Below are 23,556 nucleotides of genomic sequence, written 5' to 3' on the forward strand. Positions count from 1 at the left end.
GTCCAGAACGTTCAGTAGTAATCGAAAACTGGCGTCTAGCATTAGTCAAAACATAAGATACAATCAAGTATTGAACATTTTTAGACGACTTTGGCAGTGTCCATGATTTAGAAAATCATCAGGCATGCATTGAACAGTTCCTTAAGGGTCATTAAGCTATTCAGGCAATATATCAAAAAACATTTGTTATTTCAAAGTGCTCAGAAATATATATCAGATCATAAAGTTATAAAAACCTTTCTCATCTCCAATGTCTAGTTATGTCTCCTTTATTGATTTGGTGTGTAGGTATAATTATATGCTTAAAATGTTTCTTTTATTTATTTAATATGTGAATATGCTTGTCTGTGTCACGTGCTGGTGCCACCGGCGACAGGACCACGCCCCCCTGTCAATGGAATCGCCGTCACCTGCCACGGGCTCATGGACAGCACTATATCAGCGCCGCCAGCGCAGACCTGAGTGTCAGTCTGTCCCTTGATGCTGCCTTGCTCATCAGTCCCGAAGCTACGGACCCGCTTGACTACTTGGAACCCCCTCAGAATCGTTTGTCCTCTCCAGCCCGATCGCCGCTCCAGCGCCCGCTGTTCCCATCATCCCCTTCTCCAATAAAGTCCGTCGCTACGCACTTGGCTGTACTGTCCGTTCCCTTACAGTACAGACTGACCAACGCTATGGAGCCAGCGAACGACGAGACGGCATTGAGTCGACTGGAGCGAGCCGAGACCGCCGTCAGCAGCCTGTCTGCCGACATCCGGCACCTGATCAAGGTTGGTCAGCAGCAACAGCTACAGCAGCAGGAGATGGCCCAAGCCCTCCAGAGACTGTCGGTGGCTGCGTCCCCGGCTGTCACGGTACCCCCGCACCGCTCGTCTGCCGAGGCCAGGACGCTCGTGGACGTCCCGGAGCCCCGCCTTGGCAACATCGAGAAGTTTAACGGCGATCCCAAGCACGTGAGGGCATTCGTGACGAACTGCCGCATAATGTTCAGCCTCCAGCCAATCACGTTTTCGTCGGAATCAGCCAAGGTCGGGTTCGTCCTAACCCACCTCACGGGCGAGGCGCGGCTGTGGGGCCTGGCCGAATATGAAAGGATGGCCCCGGCTTGCGATTCCTTCGACGCCTTCGCGGAGGAATTGCTCCGCCTGTTCGACCTGGGATCCGCCGCCGAGGACGCCGCCGAGGAACTGGCGACGCTGCGTCAAGGTAGCCGATCGGTCGCAGGGTACGCCCTTAAGTTCCAGACGTTGGCCGGCAGCAGCGGATGGAATACGCCGGCGCTCGTTAGCACCTTCCTAAACGGACTCGCTGAGTACATGAAAGATGGACTGGTTGCGTACGATCGCCCGCGAACCCTGAGGGGCGCGATGGACTTGGCGGCCCGAGTAGACCGGCGGATCCAGACGCGGCGGCACGATCGGGAGAGGAGGTCCCCGCGAAACCCGTGTGGTCACATTCCTCCGTCTGCTGGGGACCCGCCAACCACACCACCCGCCGAGCCCATGGATCTGGGAGGGGCTCGGGTTCCCTCGGAGGAGCACCGTCGACGCCCCTCACTGGGCTTGTGTTTTTACTGTGGGGAGGGGGGCCATCGGGTAGCGGGGTGCCCGTTAAAGAGGCCGGAGCTCACGCGGCGTCGGGGGATCCGCGTGAGCTCGACCAGCACCGGCTCTCCCAGCCCCAGCACGCTCACGCTACAGGCACGCGTCCAGCTCGCGGCGGGCGACCAGAACGTGGCGGCCTTGGTGGATTCCGGCGCGGAGGGGAACATCATGGACATTAGCCTGGCACGCAAGTGGGGTGTCGGCTTCCTCCCTCTGAGCCCGTCTATTCCCGCACGTGCCATTGATGGCCGTCTGATCGGCGAGGTGGCTTTCGTGACGGAACCAATTAAGTTACTGCTCTCGGGCAATCACCACGAGACCATCCAGTTTTTTCTTCTCTCCCTCCCAGGACAGCAGCTCATACTGGGGCACCCTTGGTTGCGGCAGCACAACCCGGTGCTGGACTGGGAGGTGGGGGTTGTTCGGCAGTGGAGCGAACGCTGCCATCAGGCGTGCCTGAAGGCGGCCACCAGCCCACTCAGCAGAGCCCCGCCGAGGTACAGTCCCGACATCCCCAATGTCCCAGCGTTTTATCACGAGCTCAAGGAGGTTTTTAGTAAAGCCAGGGCCACTTCTCTTCCTCCACACCGGTCCTACGACTGCGCTATCGAGCTGTTACCCGGCACCTTCCCTCCCAAAGGACGCGTCTACTCCCTGTCCGCTCCTGAGCGCCGGGCTATGGAGGAATACATCCGGGAGTCCCTGGCAGCCGGTATCATACGACCGTCCTCTTCACCTGCGGGAGCGGGGTTCTTCTTCGTGAAGAAGAAGGAGGGCACGCTACGCCCGTGTATCGACTACCGGGGACTAAACGAGATCACTGTGAAGAACCGATACCCTCTGCCTCTGCTGTCTTCCGCCTTCGAGAGCCTTCAGGGAGCCACCATTTTCACCAAGCTGGATCTTCGCAACGCCTACCACCTAATCCGCATCCGGGAGGGAGACGAGTGGAAGACGGCTTTCAACACCCCGAGCGGACACTACGAGTACTTGGTGGTTCCGTTTGGGCTCACCAACGCCCCAGCGGTTTTCCAGTCACTGATTAATGACGTGCTACGAGACATGCTGGACAAATTTGTGTTCGTTTATTTAGACGACATCCTCATTTTCTCACGCTCGCTCCCTGAGCACATCAAGCATGTACGGGCGGTGCTGCGCCGTCTCCTTGAGAATTCGCTCTACGTGAAGGCGGAGAAGTGCGAGTTCCACGCCTCCTCTGTCAAATTCCTCGGCTATGTGGTGCGTGAGGGATCCATCGAGATGGACCCTGGGAAGGTGCAAGCGGTCACGTCATGGCCTGTTCCCGAAACACGCAAGCGACTGCAACAGTTCTTAGGGTTCGCGAACTTTTATCGCCGTTTTATCCGTGGATACAGCACAGTGGCCGCGCCCCTCACCTCCCTTACCAGCCCCGCCTCCCCGTACAAATGGACGGAACGGGCAGAACGGGCATTTCAGGAGCTTAAGAGGAGGTTCACATCCGCTCCCATCCTCAGGGTTCCCGATCCCGACAGACAGTTCGTGGTAGAGGTGGACGCCTCGAACGTGGGTGTCGGGGCGGTGCTGTCTCAACGTAGCCACCAAGACGATCGCCTCCACCCGTGCGCCTTCTTTTCTCGCCGTCTGTCGGCCTCGGAACGAAACTATGACATCGGGAATCGGGAGCTCCTCGCCGTCAAGTTGGCCTTGGAGGAGTGGCGGCATTGGCTGGAGGGCGCCACCGCAACTTGGAGTATCTGCGATCGGCCAAGAGGCTGAACGCAAGACAAGCACGGTGGGCTCTGTTCTTTGACCGGTTTGAGTTCTCTCTTTCCTATAGACCGGGTTCCCGTAACGCGAAGGCGGACGCCCTGTCGCGTTTGTTTCCTGGGGGGGAGGAGGGACAGGGTCCGCCTCCCACTATCCTCCCGAGCTCAGTTCGGGTGGCGGCTCTTACATGGGAGATCGAACGCCACGTGGAAGCCGCATCACCCGATCAACCCGGCGCCAGCAACTGCCCGGAGGGTCGCCTGTTCGTCCCTGAAGGTCTGCGGTCGTCCGTGCTGCAATGGGCGCACGACTCACGCCTGGCCTGTCATCCCGGCGCGGCACGCACGAGGTACGTGGTGGCACAGCGTTTCTGGTGGCCCACCTGGGAAGTGGACACCAGCGATTACGTCAGAGCCTGCTCAATTTGTAACCGCTACAAGACGTCTACTCGCCCTCCGGCCGGGCTGCTTCAACCCTTGCCGGTCCCCCAGCGTCCCTGGTCTCACCTGTCGATCGACTTTGTCACGGGCCTCCCCCCCTCTGAGGGAAACACGGTGGTCCTCAAGGTGGTGGACCGTTTTAGCAAAATGACGCATTTCATCCCTCTGCCTAAGCTCCCATCTGCGAAGCAGACGGCGTCCATCATGGTGCGGGAGGTGTTTCGCCACCACGGTCTCCCACAGGACGTGTCAGACCGAGGACCTCAATTCGCTTCCACCTTCTGGACGGAGTTCTGCCGACTCCTCGGCGCCACGGCCAGCCTCTCCTCGGGGTTTCACCCTCAGTCCAACGGTCAAGCGGAGCGCCTGAACCAGGAACTGGGCAGGTCTCTCCGATGCATGGCCGCCGGGGACCAGCGCGGGTGGGTCCAACAGCTTCCCTGGGTAGAGTACGCTCACAATTCCCTCCCCAGCTCGGCTACTGGACTTTCGCCTTTCCACTGCGTCTTCGGGTACCAGCCACCCTTGTTCGCCCACCAGGAGCGTGGTGCGGCGTGCCCGTCGGCCCAGGCTTGTGTCCGCCGTTGTCATCGCGCCTGGGCGAGGGCCCGGGTCACTCTTCTCCGCTCTGTTTCAGGCTACGCCCGCCAGGCGAACAAGCACCGGACACCGGCTCCGGAGTACAGAGTGGGGCAGCGTGTGTGGCTCTCGACGCGGGATTTGCCGCTGCGAGCAGGATCCCGCAAACTGGCGCCCCGCTTTGTTGGACCGTTCCCTATTCAGAAGGTGATTGGCCCGGCCGCAGTCCGTCTTCTCCTTCCAGAGTCCATGAAGGTTCACCCCACGTTCCACGTGTCCCGTGTGCGGCCCATCCATGAGAGCGCGTTGGCGCCCGTCCCGCCGCCGCCGCCCCAGCTCGTTGAGGGGGGCCCGGCTTACGCTGTCCGCTCCCTGCTCCGATCGCGGCGGCGCGGTCGTGGTCTCCAATACCTCGTGGACTGGGAGGGTTATGACGACGCGCACCGCTCCTGGGTTCCGAGCCGCTGGATACTCGACCGTTCGCTCATCACGGAGTTCCATCGCTGCCATCCGGACCAACCGGGTCCTCGGCGCGGGCGCCCGAGGAGGGACGAGGGGAGGTCTTGCCCGCCGGTACCGGGGTCTTCTGCTCCCGCGTCCGTCGATCCTGCGTCTGGCGAGGTGTCGGACGTTTCGGCGGTGTGCTGACCCCCCCACCTGGTCGCCCGGGGAATTGCCTCCCTTTTTTGTTTTTTTTGTTTTGTTTTTGGTTCCTGGGGACGTCAGGAGCCGTCCCTTGTGGGGGGGGTTCTGTCACGTGCTGGTGCCACCGGCGACAGGACCACGCCCCCCTGTCAATGGAATCGCCGTCACCTGCCACGGGCTCATGGACAGCACTATATCAGCGCCGCCAGCGCAGACCTGAGTGTCAGTCTGTCCCTTGATGCTGCCTTGCTCATCAGTCCCGAAGCTACGGACCCGCTTGACTACTTGGAACCCCCGCAGAATCGTTTGTCCTCTCCAGCCCGATCGCCGCTCCAGCGCCCGCTGTTCCCATCAGCCCCTTCTCCAATAAAGTCCGTCGCTACGCACTTGGCTGTACTGTCCGTTCCCTTACAGTCTGCTTATGTACTTTATTCAATGAGGTTTGAGCATATCTGTTTTTGTAGCTAGGCAGGACTTTTTGTATTTCGACCCCATTCCTTCAACACCCCTGCTGTTGCGGATGTCCTTTGACCCCAAGTTTTGAACCCTCGGAACTAACGTCGACTTCCCCGATTTCTGGAAACTGACACACGCAGAACGAGCTTCCGTGGCTCGACAACACTGTTCACCCAGAATGGACAAACTGCGGCAGGGTTTCTACTTTGTTAATTTAAAACTTGATAAAAAATTGTTTGTGATAACCAGTCCTGGATATTTTCTGACAAACACATGATGTCTGCGGACAATATAGTATTACTGTGCCAATTTATAATGCATGTTGGATTTAAGATTTATTGTGATTGATATCACAATTTAAAGCAATTGTATAGTTTTACAGATTTGTTTTCTCATCTTATCAAGTTATATTTAGCGTGACAAATCCGTTATTGGTGCTGCTGGTTTCTCTATTGAGCCATCATTGTCATGCCGCTTTTCATTTTTCCTGATGTGCTTTCACCGACTTCTCCAATGCAATTAGATAGTCGTGTTAATCCAATAGCCAACGCGGATTGTCTGCGGTGTTTGGCCATCTGCCTGCCAGCTTGCATTTCCACAACGCATTTGACGGACACACACACACACACACACACACACACACACACACACGCACACACACACATACGCACTCGCACGCACACACACACACACGCACGCACACACGCACACACGCACACACACACGCACACACACACACACACACACACACACACACACACACACACACACACACACACACACACACACACACACACACACAGCACATCTGATCTTCCTAACGATGTGCAAAAGAGCCAAACACAATTGGCCTCCAGTACTTTATTTTTATGCTTGTCCTCCATATGACTTTGTATTCACATTTGGTCAATGGAAGCCTTGATCAATAATAATAATATTCCAAATGTAAAAGAGTGAAAGCTTGCACATTAGACAAAGCAAAACGATATACAGTCAAACCTCGGTTTTCGATCACAATCCATTCCAGAAGGTGGTTCGGGAAGTGAATTGTTCGAATTCCGCATCTATTTTTCCCATTACAAATAATGTAAGAAAAATTAATCCGTTCCAGGAAAAAAAAAAAAACGCCTTTTTTAAGCATTTTTTCATTTGCGCATTTTTGGCCGAACGCGCGACCGTAGCGCGCCACCGATCACGCAACTGCACCGCGCAGGTCGCATTATTGTGACAGAGCCGTCGCTGAAATTTAGAAAATATTTTTAAAGTCCTGATGTACTTTCCAAAATTTTAGTGGACCTCAGTGCGCAGGGAGCTTCATTTGGTCCGATTGCGCAACTGCAGCGCGCCGGGCGCTCACTGTCGCATTGCTTTAAGAGCGTCTTTGTGTTTTAGTATGGCTTTACTGTTCCCACTTGCTTTCTTTGGAGGCATGATTAGGGGTTAATACAATCCTCAAAGTAACGAAAATACAATCAGTCGGCATCCAGGTCGCGCGGTCCGAATTGTTGTTCGACAACCGAAGCAAAAAAATCTTGAATTTTTCGTTCAAATTCCGATTTGTTCGAGAACCGGGACGTTCGAAAACCGAGGTTTGACTCTACATAGAAAATAAAATGGGCCTTAGCACCAACCCTCGTGGTACCTCCCAATAATAATACCTGGAAAACCACATTTTAATTTTACCGTCAATTAGAAAATGTGGCCCTCCCGTAGATGGTTGCCATAGAGATTATTGAAGTGGAAGCGCTGCATGGGGGCAGCATGTTCAAACATGTGCGTTAATTTGGAGAGCTTGAGTGTGTTTCTGTGTGTGTGTGTGTGTGTGTGTGTGTGCGTGGGTGTGCGTGCGTGTGTGTGTGTTACTCCAAATGTATCCGAAATGTTCCCACCAGTCAGCTCACATAACTTTTGCAGTTTTTTTTTTTTAATATGGTTCTGTTTAGATGGTTTCTGTTCTTGCTGTTTTATGACGCAGCCTCAAAAATGTTCAGCCAGGCAAAACTGGCAAATGTTCACTTAGCATTTGCTAACGCCGCTAACTGTTACTGCATTTCCCATAACATGCGGCCTTTGGAGGCTGGATGTGGAGATATGTATATCCGAGTCCAGCATTTTTGGCTCCCCAAATGCGCTTCCAATAACAATTATAGAAAGAGATCAAACTTTGTGCAGAATGCAGTGATTGCACATGGCTTGTATCGACATTGTTTGCCTGCGGGCCTGCGGGCCAAAAAGTCTGTGATTGGAATTTCAACATCAGCAAGCTCCTGGTTTTGAGGATGACACTCTTTGTGGATGCCAAGAGTCGCATTTGCACACACAGCAGAGGCCACAACAGTTTGTTCACCTTTTCTCTTCTTAACATTCCAAAGTCAAAAGATCTGATTTCACTGACATTTGCACACACAGCAGAGGCCACAACAGTTTGTTGACCAAAGTCAAAAGATCTGATTTCACTTCCCGTTTTCGAATCCGGCTCTGGTTCACATTTGTCACGAATAAGTGAAAAAGGGTGCTTCACAATAATGACATCATCACTTTCATTGCTGAGTTATGAGGGTTGTGAGAGGAGAGCATCCCACCGAAGCGCCTCTCCTCCACAGAGCACATTTACACGGCGGGTGACTGCACGTCGTTACCCTGAGGGAGGAGCGATGACCGATTCAGTTTGGCATCAGTAATGCATCTTCACTTGTGCGTCAAAAAAAGACAGCAATTCACTCTGGCTTCCAGTAGAATGTCGAATGCGGTCGTGCTCACAATACAGGAAGCAGGGAGATGACCAAGGTGCGCTTTCAAAATGCAATTTCATTTGCAAAGAACAGAGGGCAAACAAGGTACTTGAACAATGACACAGTTGCAAAAAGGCTTGACTTGGGCAAGGACAGCTAAAAACATTAGCAATGAAGCACCAAGGACAGAAAGAAAGCGGGAAATGTAAACGCAAGACAGCCAGACCAGATAACCAGGAACACCCAGCGTGTTTGCTTTTGAGTTGACGTTCAAGATGCCTTCACTGTCGAGAGCGCTAACGACGTGGCACGCCCGAGCAAACCCCGACGCCACTGAGGGCCATGTTTTCTCAAAGTCCATTTATAGACACCAAGCAGAATGGCGCTTGATCCCCTCCGGCATTGTTTATTCAAATGCCAGAGGGTTAACACACACCACCTGACATTTCCACTGGCTCGTTCAATAGTAAAAGGCGGCGAATGGCGGTGTCGACTTTCGCGTTAAGTTGCCGAATGACGCCGGCAAGAAATGATGCTGGCTTTACAGCCTTCTATTGCCTCGTATTGTTCCTCTCGCACCTGTCGGGAGGCCTCGTCGCTTTCCATTTGTCCACTGAAGCAGAAATCGCCTTTGGTTCATTGATGGAACTCTTTGGGAGCTAGTTTTGTAATTTTAACAGACGTTCTTGTTCTCTTTTTATCGGGGCTCTTCTCGGCAGAGCAAAGACGGAACGCGCGCCGATCTCAGCCCCGTATTGATTTGCTGTCGCATTTCAAGCGGCTCGCAGAATAACCAGATCATGGCGGACAGGATGAAAGCGCAACAAACACAAATCTACATTTCAAATCAAGACAAAGCCGCCACCGAAAACGATCGTCCTCGTTCAGGTTTGCTTTTGCCAACGTAAGAAGTCGATCGAGTGCAAGCAACTTCTATTTCACTCGTTTTGGCTTCTTGGCAAAATATCCTCAATTGGCTCCAGGGTCCAGCAGCGCTCCGATCCCCTTGCATTCAAATGGTCTAGTTGCTATGGCAACCCCATACAACAGCCTATCATTTTCCTTTCAGATTCCACAACAGGATCACTTGGTGATGACATCACTACCTTGGGGGCGATTTCGTTGTCAAAGTGGCTGAGCAGCGACGTCGTTCGAGTGAAATGCCAAAGATGGACTCGGTCCAGCCGGTTGAGGCTCAGGTTGCGAGGGCCGAGCTGGCTCTCACGGGAGCCCAAGCGGGACTCCGGGTCATGCTATGGTCTGTCCCAGACAGTCCAGGTTGGCTGCAGCCCCTCTGCTGGAGGTAAGCGATGACATAATTCTTCTGGGGCCCGGCCGATCTGTCGCTTCATGTTGGGATGTCGACCGGCAGCTGCGGGACGACTCCCACTTTCTAAAAGTATTCTGTGGCACGTATACCTCTTGCGCCACCACAATACCAACAAAATCAATACCAATAATAATAGAATTTCATTGCTGAAATTTGGGGTGGCAATTGAGTGGCAAGCCATTTGGTGGGGGTTGTGCTCACACTGCCACTCTTTGCCATCGGGATGATCTGACAGTGCGGCGGAAGAGAGCGAGAGAGGGCGGGGTGGGAGAGAGCGAGCGAGAGAGGCGCATGTCAAAAGAAAGCGATCTCCAATCAGGCACCTTCGACATTGAAATGCCGTTGTTATTTCAGCAGCAGGATACTTTCGTCGCAGTGTAAAGTATAATATTTTTTTTACCTCAAAAGCTTGCTTTCGATGTTGGGGTCATATGCTCACTCTCCGGACATTTTCATCGGCGCGGGAGGAACGAGATCAAGAATAAGGACAAAATGGTAAGCGCTTGCTTCCATCACGTCAAGTGCATTTGCAGTGTTTGCGTTGTTTTTTTTTTGTTTTGGTTTTTTTTGCATCCTGGCAAAAGCGTGGTCTGACGGTCTTGCGGACACTTCTGAAGATCTTGTGGCATGTCTGCTGGGATGTGTGCAGGTTGTCCTCCCTCAGCGACAACCAAAATGACATCTCAGTGTCTTTCAACAAGTGAAAAAAAATAAAACAAAACACACACAAACAAACCAAAAATATGTACATTTGGTGGAGTAATCAGTTTTTCTTTTCGCATTTTGTCAAGGTCATGGCTTAAAATGATGTTTCAATGGTTTTAAAGTTAAAGTCCCAATGATTGGAAAATTTGTCCTCCGCATTCAACCCATCCCTGTGTGATTTTGATCCATTCCCTGGGGGAGAGGGAAGCAGTGAGCAGCAGTGGAGCCACCCTCAGGAATCACTTGGTGATCAGACCCCCCAATTCCAACTCTTAATGCTGAGTGCCAAGCAGGGAGGCAATGGATCCCGTTTTTATAGTCTTTGGTATGACCCGGCCGGGGTTTGAACCCACAACCTTCCAGTCTCAGGGCGGACACTCTACCACTAGGCCACTGAGCTGGTTTTAGCTATAAATTGCATTTCGACAGGCTTTTACGCAGTAGAACTAAATCAGATGTCCATCCTTTGGGAGTTTAGCCAACGTCCAGCAGGACATGCGCAATACGTGTCGAGTAGCCTCTTCTTTTTGCCCTCAAATCTATAAATAATGCCCATGTTGAAAGCCTCACTGTGTAGCGATAAAGTGCAAGACATTTGTCCGGAGTCAGGAGGAGTGGTCAGAAGACCGAAACATGAACTCTTGAGTTTCGACCTTCTGAAGTGCTTTCTTCAAGGCGAAATTACAAATAAAATATGGACATTAAAGTGTTAGGGAAACAAAAAAGGGGCTTCATGAAGCCTTGCCCAAATCCAAAGCAGTTCTCTTTGCTGTTGCTCTGGACAACAGCGATGGTGGTAGTGGGGGGTGTTGGCTGGGCTATAGGGGGACTAGGACAGACCAGCTGCCAAGTTCTCCTCGGCAGACAAAGAGCGAGTACTCGTTTGGGCTCCTGGGCTTTACGCATGCCAGACAGTCTTGGTAGAAGCAGACAGCGACGCGATTGCCGTACTTGCGTCGTGTCGTTCACAAGCGGTTCCTTCAAACTTTAGAGTCAATGTGCCGACCCGATCCACGTTCCCTTCTCCATTCGGCAGCGGGAGCGCAGCTGCCCCGCTCTGTTGCTCCCCAAATAATGAGATGATCCTTGTTCAGTTGTTGCTCACATGACCTTTGACCTCTTTGACCAAAAGTGTCGGGCGGTCGCACTTAGCTGTGATGCTCCGATGACAATTCGGTGGTTGAGGGGATTGCAACTCCGGGAACATTTTTTGTCAACATGCGGCACATTTTCATCTCGATTTTCTCTTCCTTTGCCAATTTGGTGCTGCGCTCAGATCCCGAGACGAGCGGCGACACTCCCACTGGGGTCGACTCTCGAGCTGTCCACGTGCGCAAAAGAATCGTTGCCGCAAATGTCAAGCCCTGGGCCCAAGCTGCTGCTCCTTGCCGTCTTTCTCCTCCAGCTAGCGGTAAGCGCAAAAACCCTTCAAAAGCGTCGCCCACCCAAGCGAGCGCTTTTCAAGCGGCAGACGTGAACACGCCACTCTTTGTCTGCGCAGCAGCTCTCGTGCCAGCAGGTACCGTCCAACTGCGTCACCAAGAGGGAGGAAGAGAAGTGTGCCGAGATGATGGACTTTGACCAGGATGGGGAGGATCTCCAGTCTGGTAGGCACACGCAAGAGGTGAAAGGAAGGTTCCGGCCGCCGGCGCTCCATCACAGAGCCCGCATTGTCCAACGGGTTGGCGCCATTTCAGTCTTCCTCATTTCGGGGGCCTTGGCCTCTCCTTTCTCCGGCTCTTTTGTTGGCCTCGGCACTGATTGCCAATGCAGGCGACCGAATTTGGTGCGACGGTTCCAAAAGCCCGTACGTTGCGTCCTCAGGGTGTCCGTGGATGTGGGACAACCTGACGTGTTGGCAGCACGCCAGCATCGGCGACGTGGTGGAGGTCAACTGTCCAGAGCTCTTCTCTCAGTTCCTGAGCGAGGACCATGACGGTGAGCACCACGTGACAGGAAGCACAGCAACCAGTGATGAGACTTTGACTCGTACGCGCTGTGGGGGTTTCTTCTTGAAGTTGGCGAGCTGGGGAAGGTCCGTCGCAACTGCAGCGAGTCCGGCTGGTCCGAGACCTTTCCGCACTACATCGACGCCTGCTTTTACCAAGACGGAAACGACAGTCATGCGGTTTGTGCGACTTTAGCGTGACAGAACCGGTCGGTTTAATGACGCCTGTCCATTTGTTGTTCTTGTCTGCTTGTGCAAAACAGGACTGGTACTTTGTGTCGGTGAAGGCCCTCTATACGGTCGGCTACAGTATGTCTTTGGCGTCGCTCACCACGGCCATGGTCGTCTTGTGCTGGTTCAGGTGACAAAATACACGCGGGCACGATGTGTCCTGTGTATTATTTTGGTTAAAAATCTGTCAGCGGCAAAACCCTAACTGTTGAGGATAGTGGCCTCTAATGCTGGACTTTAAGTTCATTGACCACTACAGGGCTTCTGTCAAAGCACGCTGGACATCAAGGAAGATTTTCTTGGTTTAATTCGAAATGATGTGCTCCAGTAAAATGCCGTGCAGTTATGCAGTGGAGTTGAACAAGTATTTAGGCAAGCAAACAAGCCATCCAGTTAGCAAGTAAGCAGCCAGCAACAAGCACAAGTACTAGCAGTTTCTGAAATATAAAGAAATAAAGACAAATTCAAAACCATGTAAATATAACTCAGACACTGTAAATAAACACTTCTCGGTCATAAATTGCCTCTATTGACTGCAGATGACGTTATATTCACAAAGCTGTCTTAAACTGTCGGCGAATAACACAAACGTTAACAGTGCAGGCTAACGAGCTAGCGGAACGATGCTAATTCACGAAACGGACCTCTAAAAGAATGAAAACAAACATTTGGAGTAACAGAACATTGTCCTAAAGGGTAGATACATATGATCGTTCTTTTCTTTTGTTAGGAGACCAAACTTACGTCGTCAATGACTGCTTTTCCACTGTGACAAACAAGTACTCGAACTTGAAAAACAGTAAGAAGGTCTCGCGTGAAAACAGCCTTCAAAATAAAAGCACCGCTGAACAAGATAATGAAGAATTCTTAACACTAGCAAACTAGCAAACTTTTGACGAGGACAGCATGTGATCACGCTGGCTCACGATGCTCTCCTGCCCTTTTTATGCAGGAAGCTGCACTGCACTCGGAACTTCATCCACATGAACCTGTTTGTGTCGTTCATGCTGAGAGCTCTTTCAGTCTTCATCAAAGACGTAGTGCTCTATTCTCAGGACGACAGCGAGCACTGCTTCGTACGCACAGTGAGGAACCTGAACGGTTGTCGGCCTTCATCAAACGTTCCCACTAACCTCTGTCTGTCTGCTGAAGTTGGAATGCAGGGCAGTGATGGTCTTCTTCCACTACTGCGTCCTCTGCAACTATTTCTGGCTGTTCATCGAGGGCCTTTATCTCTTCACGCTCTTGGTGGAGACCTTCTTTCCCGAGAAGAGATACTTCTATTGGTACATCGTGGTTGGCTGGGGTGAGCCCGCTGCCGACGTCTCAAGGATCGCGCCAGCTGTGTTCTTGTTCTCTTTTCTGACGGCCGTGCCCAATAGGAACCCCGACCTTGTGCGTGAGCGTCTGGGCGTTGTTGAGGCTGCATTTTGACGACACCGGGTACGTTGGACACAATATCTAGCCCGAATTTGGGTTGCTGAATGTTTCATTTCATTGGTCATTCCTTTGCTTCCCATTCAGCTGTTGGGACATAAATGACAATGCCGTCATCTGGTGGCTGATTAAGGGACCCGTGCTGGCTTCAATCATGGTGCGCTTTTCTGCCGCTCTGAGACTTTGCTTTGGTCAAGACTATGCCACTTATCTTTGTTTTCTCTTGGAACTAGATCAACTTTTTACTCTTTATCGGCATCATCGTCATCCTCGTCCAGAAATTGCAGTCGCCGGATATCGGAGGGAACGAATCGAGCATTTACCTGTGAGTGTCATTTGAAGCATTTACAGGATCTCCCATCACAAAGACGTTCAGCAAGAGTAATTGATGATGTTGCGCAAACCCTTTTTGCTGTCGGGCAGGAGGTTGGCGCGGTCCACTTTACTGCTGATTCCGCTCTTTGGGATCCACTACACAGTGTTTGCCTTCTCCCCCGAGAACGTCAGCAAGCGAGAGCGTTTGGTCTTTGAGCTGGGCTTGGGATCCTTTCAGGTAAGCAGCTTGCTTTCTTTGCTCCGAAACACAAATGTTTTCACCTTTGGGTTAAGCTACTGGGCCAATTGTACAAAGGAGCCTTGTTGCTTGAATTGAAGAATTTGGAATGAGAGAAATAAACCTTGTGTTTTTTTTTGTAATCACCTTTGTCTCTTTGTTCATGTATCTCATATTTGGCATGTGTGTCATTGTAGGGCTTTGTGGTGGCTGTACTCTACTGCTTCCTGAATGGAGAGGTAAACTGCTTGGACTTGGCACGACGCAAAGCACGACTGAACAGATATCAGGGAACTAAGTAGAGACAAACTGACGAGACAATGACGGACACCTGAACAAGACACAAAAGGAAGCTGATTGGAGAACACTAACAAGTGGAAACAATAACTTGACGAGACAGACCTTGAAGAAAATGGAACACAAACCAAAATGGAAATTAAAACCAAACCAAGAATGAACGTGACCGAACAGGCTTGACACTGTTGTCATGACTTTGTCATGGGACTCGTGTGCTTGAAGCGGATTGTTCAAAACAAGCCGCAGTCCATGCTTGGCACTGGGACAGCCATAGTTCCTTGACGTACTTTGACGTGTTAGCTTGTCGTTTGGTTCTCTTCGGCAGCCGCTCTCAGTATTTTGTTCGTGAAAGACGTTTCATTGCACGGTTTGATAACGCATCAAACAATAGCAGCCTGAGAGGAGGGAGGGGCCGAACGGCCGTCGCTAACACCCCTTGTGACAAATATTCCTCAAGGTGCAATCGGAGATGAAGAGGAAATGGCGCAGCTGGACGGTGAAACGATACTTTACCGTGGAGCCGAAGCAGCGGCAGCCCTCGCTGGCTAGCAGTGGCGTCAACGGCGGCACGCAGCTCTCCATTCTCAGCAAGAGTAGCTCTCATATCCGCGTGGCCATGCCACAGGCCGAGACCACGGCCACCTGAGCGGCCGCAAGCCGTGCGCGCCGAGCCCGATGACCACCCTCGCCGCTGAGCCGTGAAAGCGTCATGTCGACTCATTTGAACAAAGTGGACCGGCGCTGATTGAGTAGCGCAATGTGTCCATCGTGCCCCTGCAATGCTTATCGCCAAGTGGCCGCTCGACATTCGAATGCATTCAATAGCGTCAAAACGCAATTTCAATGACGCAGGAGCAGTTGCGCTGTCCGCCGGGCAGTTGATGAGTGACTGTGAGGAAGAAAACAATTTCCTAGGAACTATTGGTTGGTTGCTTTGTGCACATGACTGCATTCAAGATATCAAAGTGGTCATTACGATTTCTGTTGTTTGCATTGAGATGTACAGACAATCAAAGAATATTAAAAAGTGCCATATGAAGTCTGTCGATTTGAGGCGTCGAAGTCGAACGGATGCCGTTAGCTGCAATGCACGAGAAGGATTTTATTTGATGAAGACCAATCAGTGCCATCAGAAATGTTCATCGCGACAACCGTGTTAACTTCATAAATACTGTAGCTGAAGATTTTCCAAATGATTTTGCAGTCAAGTCCCACCGTACCAAATGGAAAGATACATTCAATCAAGCCGCTCCATTGAATCACCTGATTAGGTTTGAATCAAAGCGCAGAGCTGCGGCAGGTCGTGAGCACGCCCGGAAGGACATTTGTCCCACGGGCCGGCCCGTCTTTGGGGCTACTTTTGTCGAGGACGGAGATCTGAGTGAGCGTACTGCTGTCCGTGAACAAGGTGCGACGTCGCTTACTGTAACGTAGGTAATCCTGAGTCTGCCATTTCCAAAACCGTTTCTTCAATTCGGCCTGCACCTGCGCCCAAAAAGAATCTTCAGAGATGATAAATCTTTCAGTCTTGTTATCTTCTCAAGTCACTTACCTCACCATTCAGGAAACAGTAGAGTAGGGCCACAACAAATCCCTGCAAGCAAACAATGCTCATCGTCATATATCTAAGATTATATCTTCGGAACGTATGACGAGTATGTGAATATGGCACCTGAAAGGACCCCAAGCCGAGCTCGATGAAAAGACGAGCCTCCGCTCCCGTGTTCTCCGGCAGGAACGCGAACACCATGTAGTGCATCCCAAAAAGGGGAATGAGCAATAGCGTGGACTTGGCCAGTCTCCTGCCGGCCGGCAAGACACAACGTTCGTTGGTCAAGCCGCGCATTTCCAAGCGTTTGAAAGCAAGCGCCTCACTTGAAGTGACCGCCATCGTTGCCGCCACCAGCAGGGGAACGCAACTTCTGCACCAGAATGCGGATCACGTTGATGAAGATGATGAAGTTGACCTGCACAAAGAAGACACAAGGAGCAGCTTGGAATATTGAGCCATGTCATATTTGGCTTTGTTTTCCTTTTTGACCACAAATCCTTACTATTGGTCACTCCCCACGTGGTTGTGTTATTACGATAATTTCTGTAGGTGTTGAAAATGGTTTGTATGTCACTAACTCACCATCAACGATACAGTTATGGGAGCTTTTATGATCCACCAGATGGAGGCCACATCTGTGTCGTCCCAGCATCTGAGGCACAGCGCACGCGTTAACAAGATCAACATGACGAGGGCGAAATATCGTCGTTCTCGCCTGAACACGTTCAGAAACGAGAACGCAAAGCCTGGCTGCTTTGGCTTCTGCCTCCAACATTTTCCCTTTTTATTGAGCGACTCTCGTGCACGTAAGCAGTACAGGAAATGGACGGTGTGTCGGAAGCGCCTCACCCTCTGTTGTCATAGAAGTTGCGAGTCAAGATCCATGCCGTTATAATTGTCGACGGGACACCTGGAGAGCACGGCGAGGTATCACGTCATTCCAAGTCGACCCCGAACAACAACACAAACACTCACCCCAGCCGATGAGAATGTACCACCAGAAATATTTCTTCTGGAAGACAAAGGTGAGAGCCAGCAGGGTCTGCAGGTACATGCCCTCCACCAGCAGCCAGAAGTAGTTGGCCAAGATGCTAAACTGAAAGAAGACCACGGCTGATTTACACGACATCTGCAAACAAGGCGAGAGAGTGATGATGAGTATTATTACAATATAATATAATTATTATTATTACTATTATTATATAATGTGTTTCAATAATCTAAACCGTTCCTCATCGTCTCGTCACTTTAAATGTTTCGGTGGCTCACTGCTTGTATTTGCTACTCAGGTAACCTTGGGTCTGTTTAGAGGTGCTTTGTTGTTTTGGACTTTTGTTGATGTTGTGATTTTGACAATTACTACACATTGCTTGTGACTTCACCTTGCTTCCTGAAATTGCACCCTCAAGCCCCCTGAAAAAATTCCAACTTTGCATTTGCCCTTCTTCTTGAAAGGATGATTGCGAATGACCACATATTCTTTCTTTTAAGTGCGAAACATCGAGTAAGCGCTTCTGTACTCACGGTGGACATGAAACAGTGGTCCAGATCTTCATTGGAGAAGAGAATTTCGTCTTTAATGAAGACGGCGCTGGCTCGCAAGATGAAAGAGAAAAAGAGGTTCATGTGGATGTAGTTTCTGGTGCAGTGAAACTTCCTGCCAAAGGAGAAGGTCAAACAGTTGAAAGTAGCCTGAACACAGTTTTTACAAGTAAAATGTTACTGGACTGTAATTTGCCAGGATTTATTTTTTAAAAAGAGTTACCTGAAAATTGTAAATACAAAAATGGCAGAAATAAGCGAGATGAGGGATGTGGCGTAGCCAGCTGTGTACACCTGTTTGAAGTTGGAGAAGTACGTTGTCTGAAGTGGGAGAGAAAAAAGCGAAACACGACCAAGCAATTTGCATTAACCTTCATGAAATGCTGTCAGGTGATTGCGATGTTCATTAAAGCCACTGTGAACCTCTTGAGGTGTCCTCATCTATTTTAGCACACCGTGACCTTCATTAGCAGTTTTGTGCAACGCATGGTCACAAACTTTTAAGCAAAACCTATTTAGCATTGTGACAAAAAAGGCTGAATTCCTTATCCTCGCTCAAATGAAGATTTGTTGTGTAGGCACAATGATATTTTGCTAATTGGATGTTTTCATCTTATTGAAATCCTCAAAATGTCATCAGAAAAGTCAAATGAAATGGACTGAACCGATGTCCGCATGAGCGAGCATATGTTGAAGCCCCTCCCCTGTAGAGCCAAAGCAGAAGCAAGCCTCAGCATGGGGCAGCAGCCATCTGCCTCGACCGCTCACAATACAAAATAGTGGAGACGGACGGCGCACACGTAAACATCGAGCAATACCTTTTTAGGAATTGCCTCCTTGCCTGAAATAAAATGACATTTGCGTGAAGGTTGATATGAAGTTTTCTCAGGGCCGGTTGGCAGCAGAAACTGTCAAAATGGAAGAGCCAGGATTTTCTACCAAGCAGACTTTTCACGCTTGTGATTGTCGCTGTCACGAAACTATCCGAAGATTTTGCAAGCCTAGTGGACAAGTATTAATACGGGGATACTGTTATCTGATCCAAAATTATGAACCCAGTTTCAATTCAAATTCTGTGGTCGTGCTTTTTGTTTTGATGTTGTCGTTATCTTGCCCTCCCCGTCAACTTCCATAGCCAATCGGTACGGTGGTGTTTGACGTCTACCTCGGATTCTGCTGGGTTGTCGTCAGCAAACTGGCAGGCGTCCGTGTAGCTTGGATACAGCTCAGACCAGCCGCTCTCGGTGCAGTTCCTGTAGATGTGACCTAGCGCACAAAAGGCACAATTGCGAACCTCTGGCAACTGGCTGGGGAACCTCTGTTCTAAATAACCACAAAATCAAGTGAATCTGGCAAAGAAATACTACACGAAGGCTATGATCAGATGTTATAGTGAGCCTCAAGCTGCCTGTCAGGAATACAAACACACGTACGAGTTTTACAGTTTTGGGAAAGAGTAGGCATCGTGATGCAAATCCACCCGCACGTCCATGGAGATTGCTCGGTGGGAGGTTTGCTGTCAAGGCTAAAGTAAGGTAACGTGTTGACCACATTGCATTGGCGGCCGGGGCGAAGGCTGAGGCTCCAGAGAGAAGTGCCTCTTCTCAGCATTGCCGGAGCTAACAAGTGCTGCCAATTTCTTGCTCATGGCCGCTACACGCAAGCCTTTGATTTCCTACTTGGTTCTTTTCTCTGCGATGGTCCTGGCGTTTCCATCGGCGCTCGCTAATGACGCATCAACTTGACTTTTGCAGGCATCCGTGGAGGCGGAACTCCATTGGGGGCCGGGAACCCGCTAACATTGAGTTAGGAGGTCATCGGCTCGGGGCAACCCGTCCGCCATTCCTCGCGCATGCAGCGCACCCACTCGGCTCAAATGGAATGATTTGCTTTCACTTTGGCTTTGCGCTTATTTGCATTTCTGGAAGATATGCAGTCATAGCAGTCATGGATGGATATACATTTTTGTTTTCTTGATTCAAAAGGCGGGAAAGACAATGCTCCTGTTGTCTTTGCTTCCAAATGGCGGATTGCTTTACCTTGGTTAAGAAAGAGCAGGGAGACATTGTCGCAGGACACGCCCACCACCTGCCCCACCTCGGCAGCATACCAGCAGCGAATCTCGTCCCACACGGTCGGGCACCCTACGGTGGCAAAACCACGCTTAGTAATACAGCACGTTCAGCAAGACAGCGCGTTACCAATTGAGAAATCTGTTTGATTCGCGCCTCTTCCATGACATCATCCTGTTTCTCGTACATCTGTGTACATGTTTGTTCTGTCAAGAAAGAACTTGAAGCGAACACTGAACAAAGAAGGTGGCATTTTGCTTTGGCGTCGGGCTGAAAATGGCCTGTTTAGTGTCATCTCCTAATGGCTCTCCGGCGAACGCATGCTTGGCCGGGCAGCCATGCGTGAAAGGCCGCCGTGCTCTCATTTGAATGGCCTTGTGCGTGCGTGTGAGCGGCGCTTCCTTCATTAGCCGCTAATTAGCGCGTGTGACATTGTGATGAATGCTGTAGATGGAAAGGCTGCTCTTTGCGGCTCGTCTGCCCTCTCACATTGTTAATGGGTCTTTTGTCAGACGCTAACGTCCTTTGGAAGTCTTACCTGCCGTGTATTTCTTTCATGTTCTGAAATGAGCGAGGCATTCAAACGGTTGGTGTGATTCAAAACATACTTTGCAGCAGACTGTGTTGGTGGGTGTTGGTAGGTGTGGTCTGATTGGATAAATCCAAAGCACTTCCAAACGAATGACAAAGTCATCTGTTTGCTGTTTTGAGGCCTGTCAGCGGCGACAGCGGCCCACAAACAGCGGACTTACTGGCGTTGGCGGCCACTTGGCAGATGTCGTTCACCAGTTGGTGACCAATTTGGTGCGATTCAGAGATCTGGTTTACTAGCACAAGCCTCAACATTTACTCGAGCCCGTCACGACACGTGACTGGCTGCTTTTCACCAGCTCCCTTTCAGTTCTTCATGCTGAAAATCCAGAATGCGTTCATATGTGGACGGTTTTGATATCTTTCCCATTCCCAAGCACCAAATGTAAATCCAAGTTTATCATGTCAGAGCTGCATTCCTCATCCGGCTCATTCTGTGCACAGCTGACTTATCGCTGTTTTGTCACGGTCCAATAAAACATTTTTCTTCATCGCTGCCGGTCCCATAATATTGTTACAAGTATTGCGAGAGGAAAGGGCACCGCTGGGATGTACGCTGCAATATCTCGCCTTTAATAAACAACGAAGCGATAAGGTGAAAGCCAAGAACGCCAACGAGAAGCGGCAGATAGGAGTAACTCGGGATTTAAGGAGACATGTGGCGTGCCTCTCGTGGAGCTCAGCTGCCAGATGGTGAAAACAAACCGGCATTCATCTTGTCGTTAGACAAAGCGCACGTTCTGCCGCGTTGACCTCCGACGCCAGTGTGGCGGATGAAACCCAAAAGTGCAAAGTGGCGGTATGGAAATGTCCCTTGAGTGTGTCAAGAGTGCGACTTGTATACCTGTCCCGGTGGAGAGCTTGTTTTCTTCCTGAGCGATAATGTGTCCGCATTCTTCCTGCGCCTTCATGTGCTGAAGCACTAGGGCGCAATCCGGGTGCATGGCCTCTGTCTACACAGTGACAAAAGTCTGCATCAGCCCAAACTCCTTTCATGGACATTGCCGTTGACACAGAAACAATTCATCCATCCATTGTCTGAACCGCATGCAAACGCCACCCGGGTAGGTCGGAGGCGGGATCGAACCCCGCATCTCAGAACCGTGCACCAGCATGACGCCCACTTTAGACGATGACATTTAAATTTAATTCCTTCATCAGTCCACATGAAAGATCACAATCCGTTCTCATCATTGGCTCACTCTGTGTGCTTGGCATTATTGGACGATCCTCCCAAATTCATTTACGTGAAAAATGTGCTCTGAAATGTGTTGAGATGGCCACCGCTGCGGCATTAGCGGGGAGTGAGGAGAAGAAAATCAAGGTGAGGCGTGATAGAAAATGTGAATCTTGTTTGGGAAGCGCAGCTTTGCATGAAATATGTCTTTCATATCTGCTTGACGAGCGAGAAGATCGCAAGCTGCCAACATTACAGCCTGTGAGTGTGTGTGTGTCTTTGTAAATGGCAGCGCTTCATCTGAAAGCAACTGAAATAAAATCACCGCCTGGGGGGGCAAGCGTCAACCTTTGCCGAGACGAGATGGTTAAGGGCGTCATTGTCGTAGGCTTCGAGGTCGATACAGTGACAGCCCTTCAAAGGCCAAAAGTGAATGTAAAGGGACACCGCCACAGAAATAAGTATTTCATTCTTATCACACTAAATCATCAAATCATCAGTTGGGGATTGGGATGGTTTTCATGTCTGAAAGCTAATTTCTCATCTGCAATTTTAAGAAATTAAAATTGAAGAGGCACCATGGGTAATTTCACATTCCCGCAAGGGCTGGGGAGCAAGATTTTGGCTCTTAGAAGTCAAATTTCTTGTTTCCCCTCGCCAGTACTTGGCAACCTTGTTCTTTACCAGCTCTGGATTAAGAATAGCCGTTCAGATTTTCCCTGGATCCCAGCTGCCAAGCGCTCCCTCCCGGGGATGCCTTGAACACAAGAAGGGTCCCCATTTTGCTTGTTACATCAACTTCTTTTGCTAAATTGGTTTTCTCTGTCCAGATACTGAGAGTTCTGTAGGATCTTTAAGAAATGGGTTAGGCGATGACTCACGCATGCTTAAAGCTCACACGGAACAGGTGAACGTGAAGTCAGGACCGTCGGGGGGACTCACCAACGTCGCCCACAGCATCTGCAGCAGACTCAACTCAAGGAACGTTGTCGCCCGTTTCCAGCGGAAGCCTTGAGAGACGGACATGCTGTATACGCAGGCTTGGAGAGCAAGCTGTGTAGTTCGCTCCGAGCCGAAAGAAAAAAATATCCAAGCCAATAAAGTCGCGGCGATGCAGTGACTTTTCGGCCTGATGAGAATGATTTGGGTTATTTTCCAGTCCTGCATGTGCAGGCAAGAGATTGAGAATGAGGAGTAGAAGAGGATGCGCGCACGCGCGCGAGCGAAAAAGACGCGCGCGCTCGTCTAATGGAGCCGCGGAGGGCGCCCTTGCTTTGGCAACCCTCAAGTCACAATTATACTCGATATCGGCGAGCCATAAATATCAAATCCAATCAAGCAGGGCGCTAACTCAGCGTGCGTGAAGTCGCGTAAAATTAGGACGCCCTCAACATGTTGCTCGCTCTCATCGTGATAACTGCAACTTTTGAAATTGTATACGGCAAACTTTACGGATCACAAAGTTTATTAAAAGATGCAAGCTAGTGTCTCAGAAATGACCGAATGATGTCGAGTACTTTCTTGACTATTACACTCTTTGCCAGTTCCTTGTTGGAGAATTGAGCTTGTGGTCAAAAAAGGACGCCAACTGTTTCCAGCTGCATGTCCCCCAGCAGCCCATGCAGGCATTGTCGACAAAGGCTAAGAGGTCACGTGAGAATGTAAACACAGCCGCAAGCAAGAAAACACAACTGGACCGCACCGCTCATTTTTTATCATTCCTTTTCAGAACTCAAAAGTATTGGTCATCTGGGCTTATTGTGGGTGAGCCTCGATCATAATGCAGTTTTCTCACAGATTTATGCAATTACAAAATGAGCTTAGCCCTCGAGGAGCTCCATGCAGTTCGCAGGCGAGCGGCAGCACTTTGGAATCACTTGAAGGACAAGCTGACTCCAAAATTAAGTGCACTAGTA

General features: G+C 50.5%; 2 protein-coding genes across 4 annotated transcripts; one reads left to right on the forward strand and one right to left on the reverse strand.

Moving 5' to 3' along the window:
• Positions 1–9,788: 9,788 nt before the first annotated feature.
• Positions 9,789–15,748, forward strand: adcyap1r1b (adenylate cyclase activating polypeptide 1b (pituitary) receptor type I). Of its 2 annotated transcripts, none has more exons than XM_049717133.1 (14): positions 9,789–10,030; positions 11,517–11,651; positions 11,742–11,847; positions 12,065–12,178; positions 12,259–12,368; positions 12,452–12,549; positions 13,372–13,504; positions 13,572–13,725; positions 13,802–13,862; positions 13,944–14,013; positions 14,090–14,181; positions 14,280–14,409; positions 14,607–14,648; positions 15,164–15,748. In XM_049717133.1, the coding sequence occupies exons 1-14, from the start codon at positions 10,028–10,030 to the stop codon at positions 15,350–15,352; spliced, it is 1,437 nt and encodes a 478-aa protein (XP_049573090.1). In that variant the 5' UTR covers positions 9,789–10,027; the 3' UTR covers positions 15,353–15,748. The 2 variants fall into 2 exon arrangements, with proteins under 2 accessions (XP_049573090.1, XP_049573098.1); XM_049717141.1 differs by having other exon boundaries at positions 11,745–11,847.
• Positions 15,749–15,788: 40 nt separating this feature from the next.
• ghrhrb (growth hormone releasing hormone receptor b) lies at positions 15,789–22,920 on the reverse strand. Of its 2 annotated transcripts, none has more exons than XM_049717112.1 (13): positions 22,583–22,912; positions 21,308–21,416; positions 19,840–19,944; positions 18,966–19,066; positions 18,024–18,121; positions 17,783–17,915; positions 17,234–17,387; positions 17,108–17,168; positions 16,841–16,910; positions 16,582–16,673; positions 16,379–16,508; positions 16,259–16,300; positions 15,789–16,191 (listed from the first exon to the last, which is right to left on the reverse strand). In XM_049717112.1, exons 1-13 carry the CDS (start codon positions 22,805–22,807, stop codon positions 15,985–15,987), a joined length of 1,527 nt encoding a protein of 508 aa, XP_049573069.1. In that variant the 5' UTR covers positions 22,808–22,912; the 3' UTR covers positions 15,789–15,984. The 2 variants fall into 2 exon arrangements, with proteins under 2 accessions (XP_049573069.1, XP_049573077.1); XM_049717120.1 differs by having other exon boundaries at positions 16,042–16,208; positions 22,583–22,920.
• Between the last annotated feature and the right edge of the window lie 636 nt (positions 22,921–23,556).

This window comes from Syngnathus scovelli, chromosome 10, assembly GCF_024217435.2.
Source record: "Syngnathus scovelli strain Florida chromosome 10, RoL_Ssco_1.2, whole genome shotgun sequence".
In the NCBI taxonomy this organism is placed as follows: Eukaryota; Metazoa; Chordata; class Actinopteri; order Syngnathiformes; family Syngnathidae; genus Syngnathus; species Syngnathus scovelli.

Coding starts and splice junctions, on each gene's coding strand:
- ghrhrb (XM_049717112.1), bottom strand. CDS start 22,807: ATGCAGGACTGGAAAATAACCCAAATCATTCTCATCAGGCCGAAAAGT. Junction 17,388..17,782: donor ACCACTGTTTCATGTCCACC/GTGAGTACAGAA, acceptor CCTTGTTTGCAG/ATGTCGTGTAAATCAGCCGT. Junction 16,192..16,258: donor ACTGTTTCCTGAATGGTGAG/GTAAGTGACTTG, acceptor TTTTGGGCGCAG/GTGCAGGCCGAATTGAAGAA.
- adcyap1r1b (XM_049717133.1), top strand. Junction 12,179..12,258: donor CCTGAGCGAGGACCATGACG/GTGAGCACCACG, acceptor TTCTTCTTGAAG/TTGGCGAGCTGGGGAAGGTC. Junction 14,410..14,606: donor TGGGCTTGGGATCCTTTCAG/GTAAGCAGCTTG, acceptor GTGTCATTGTAG/GGCTTTGTGGTGGCTGTACT.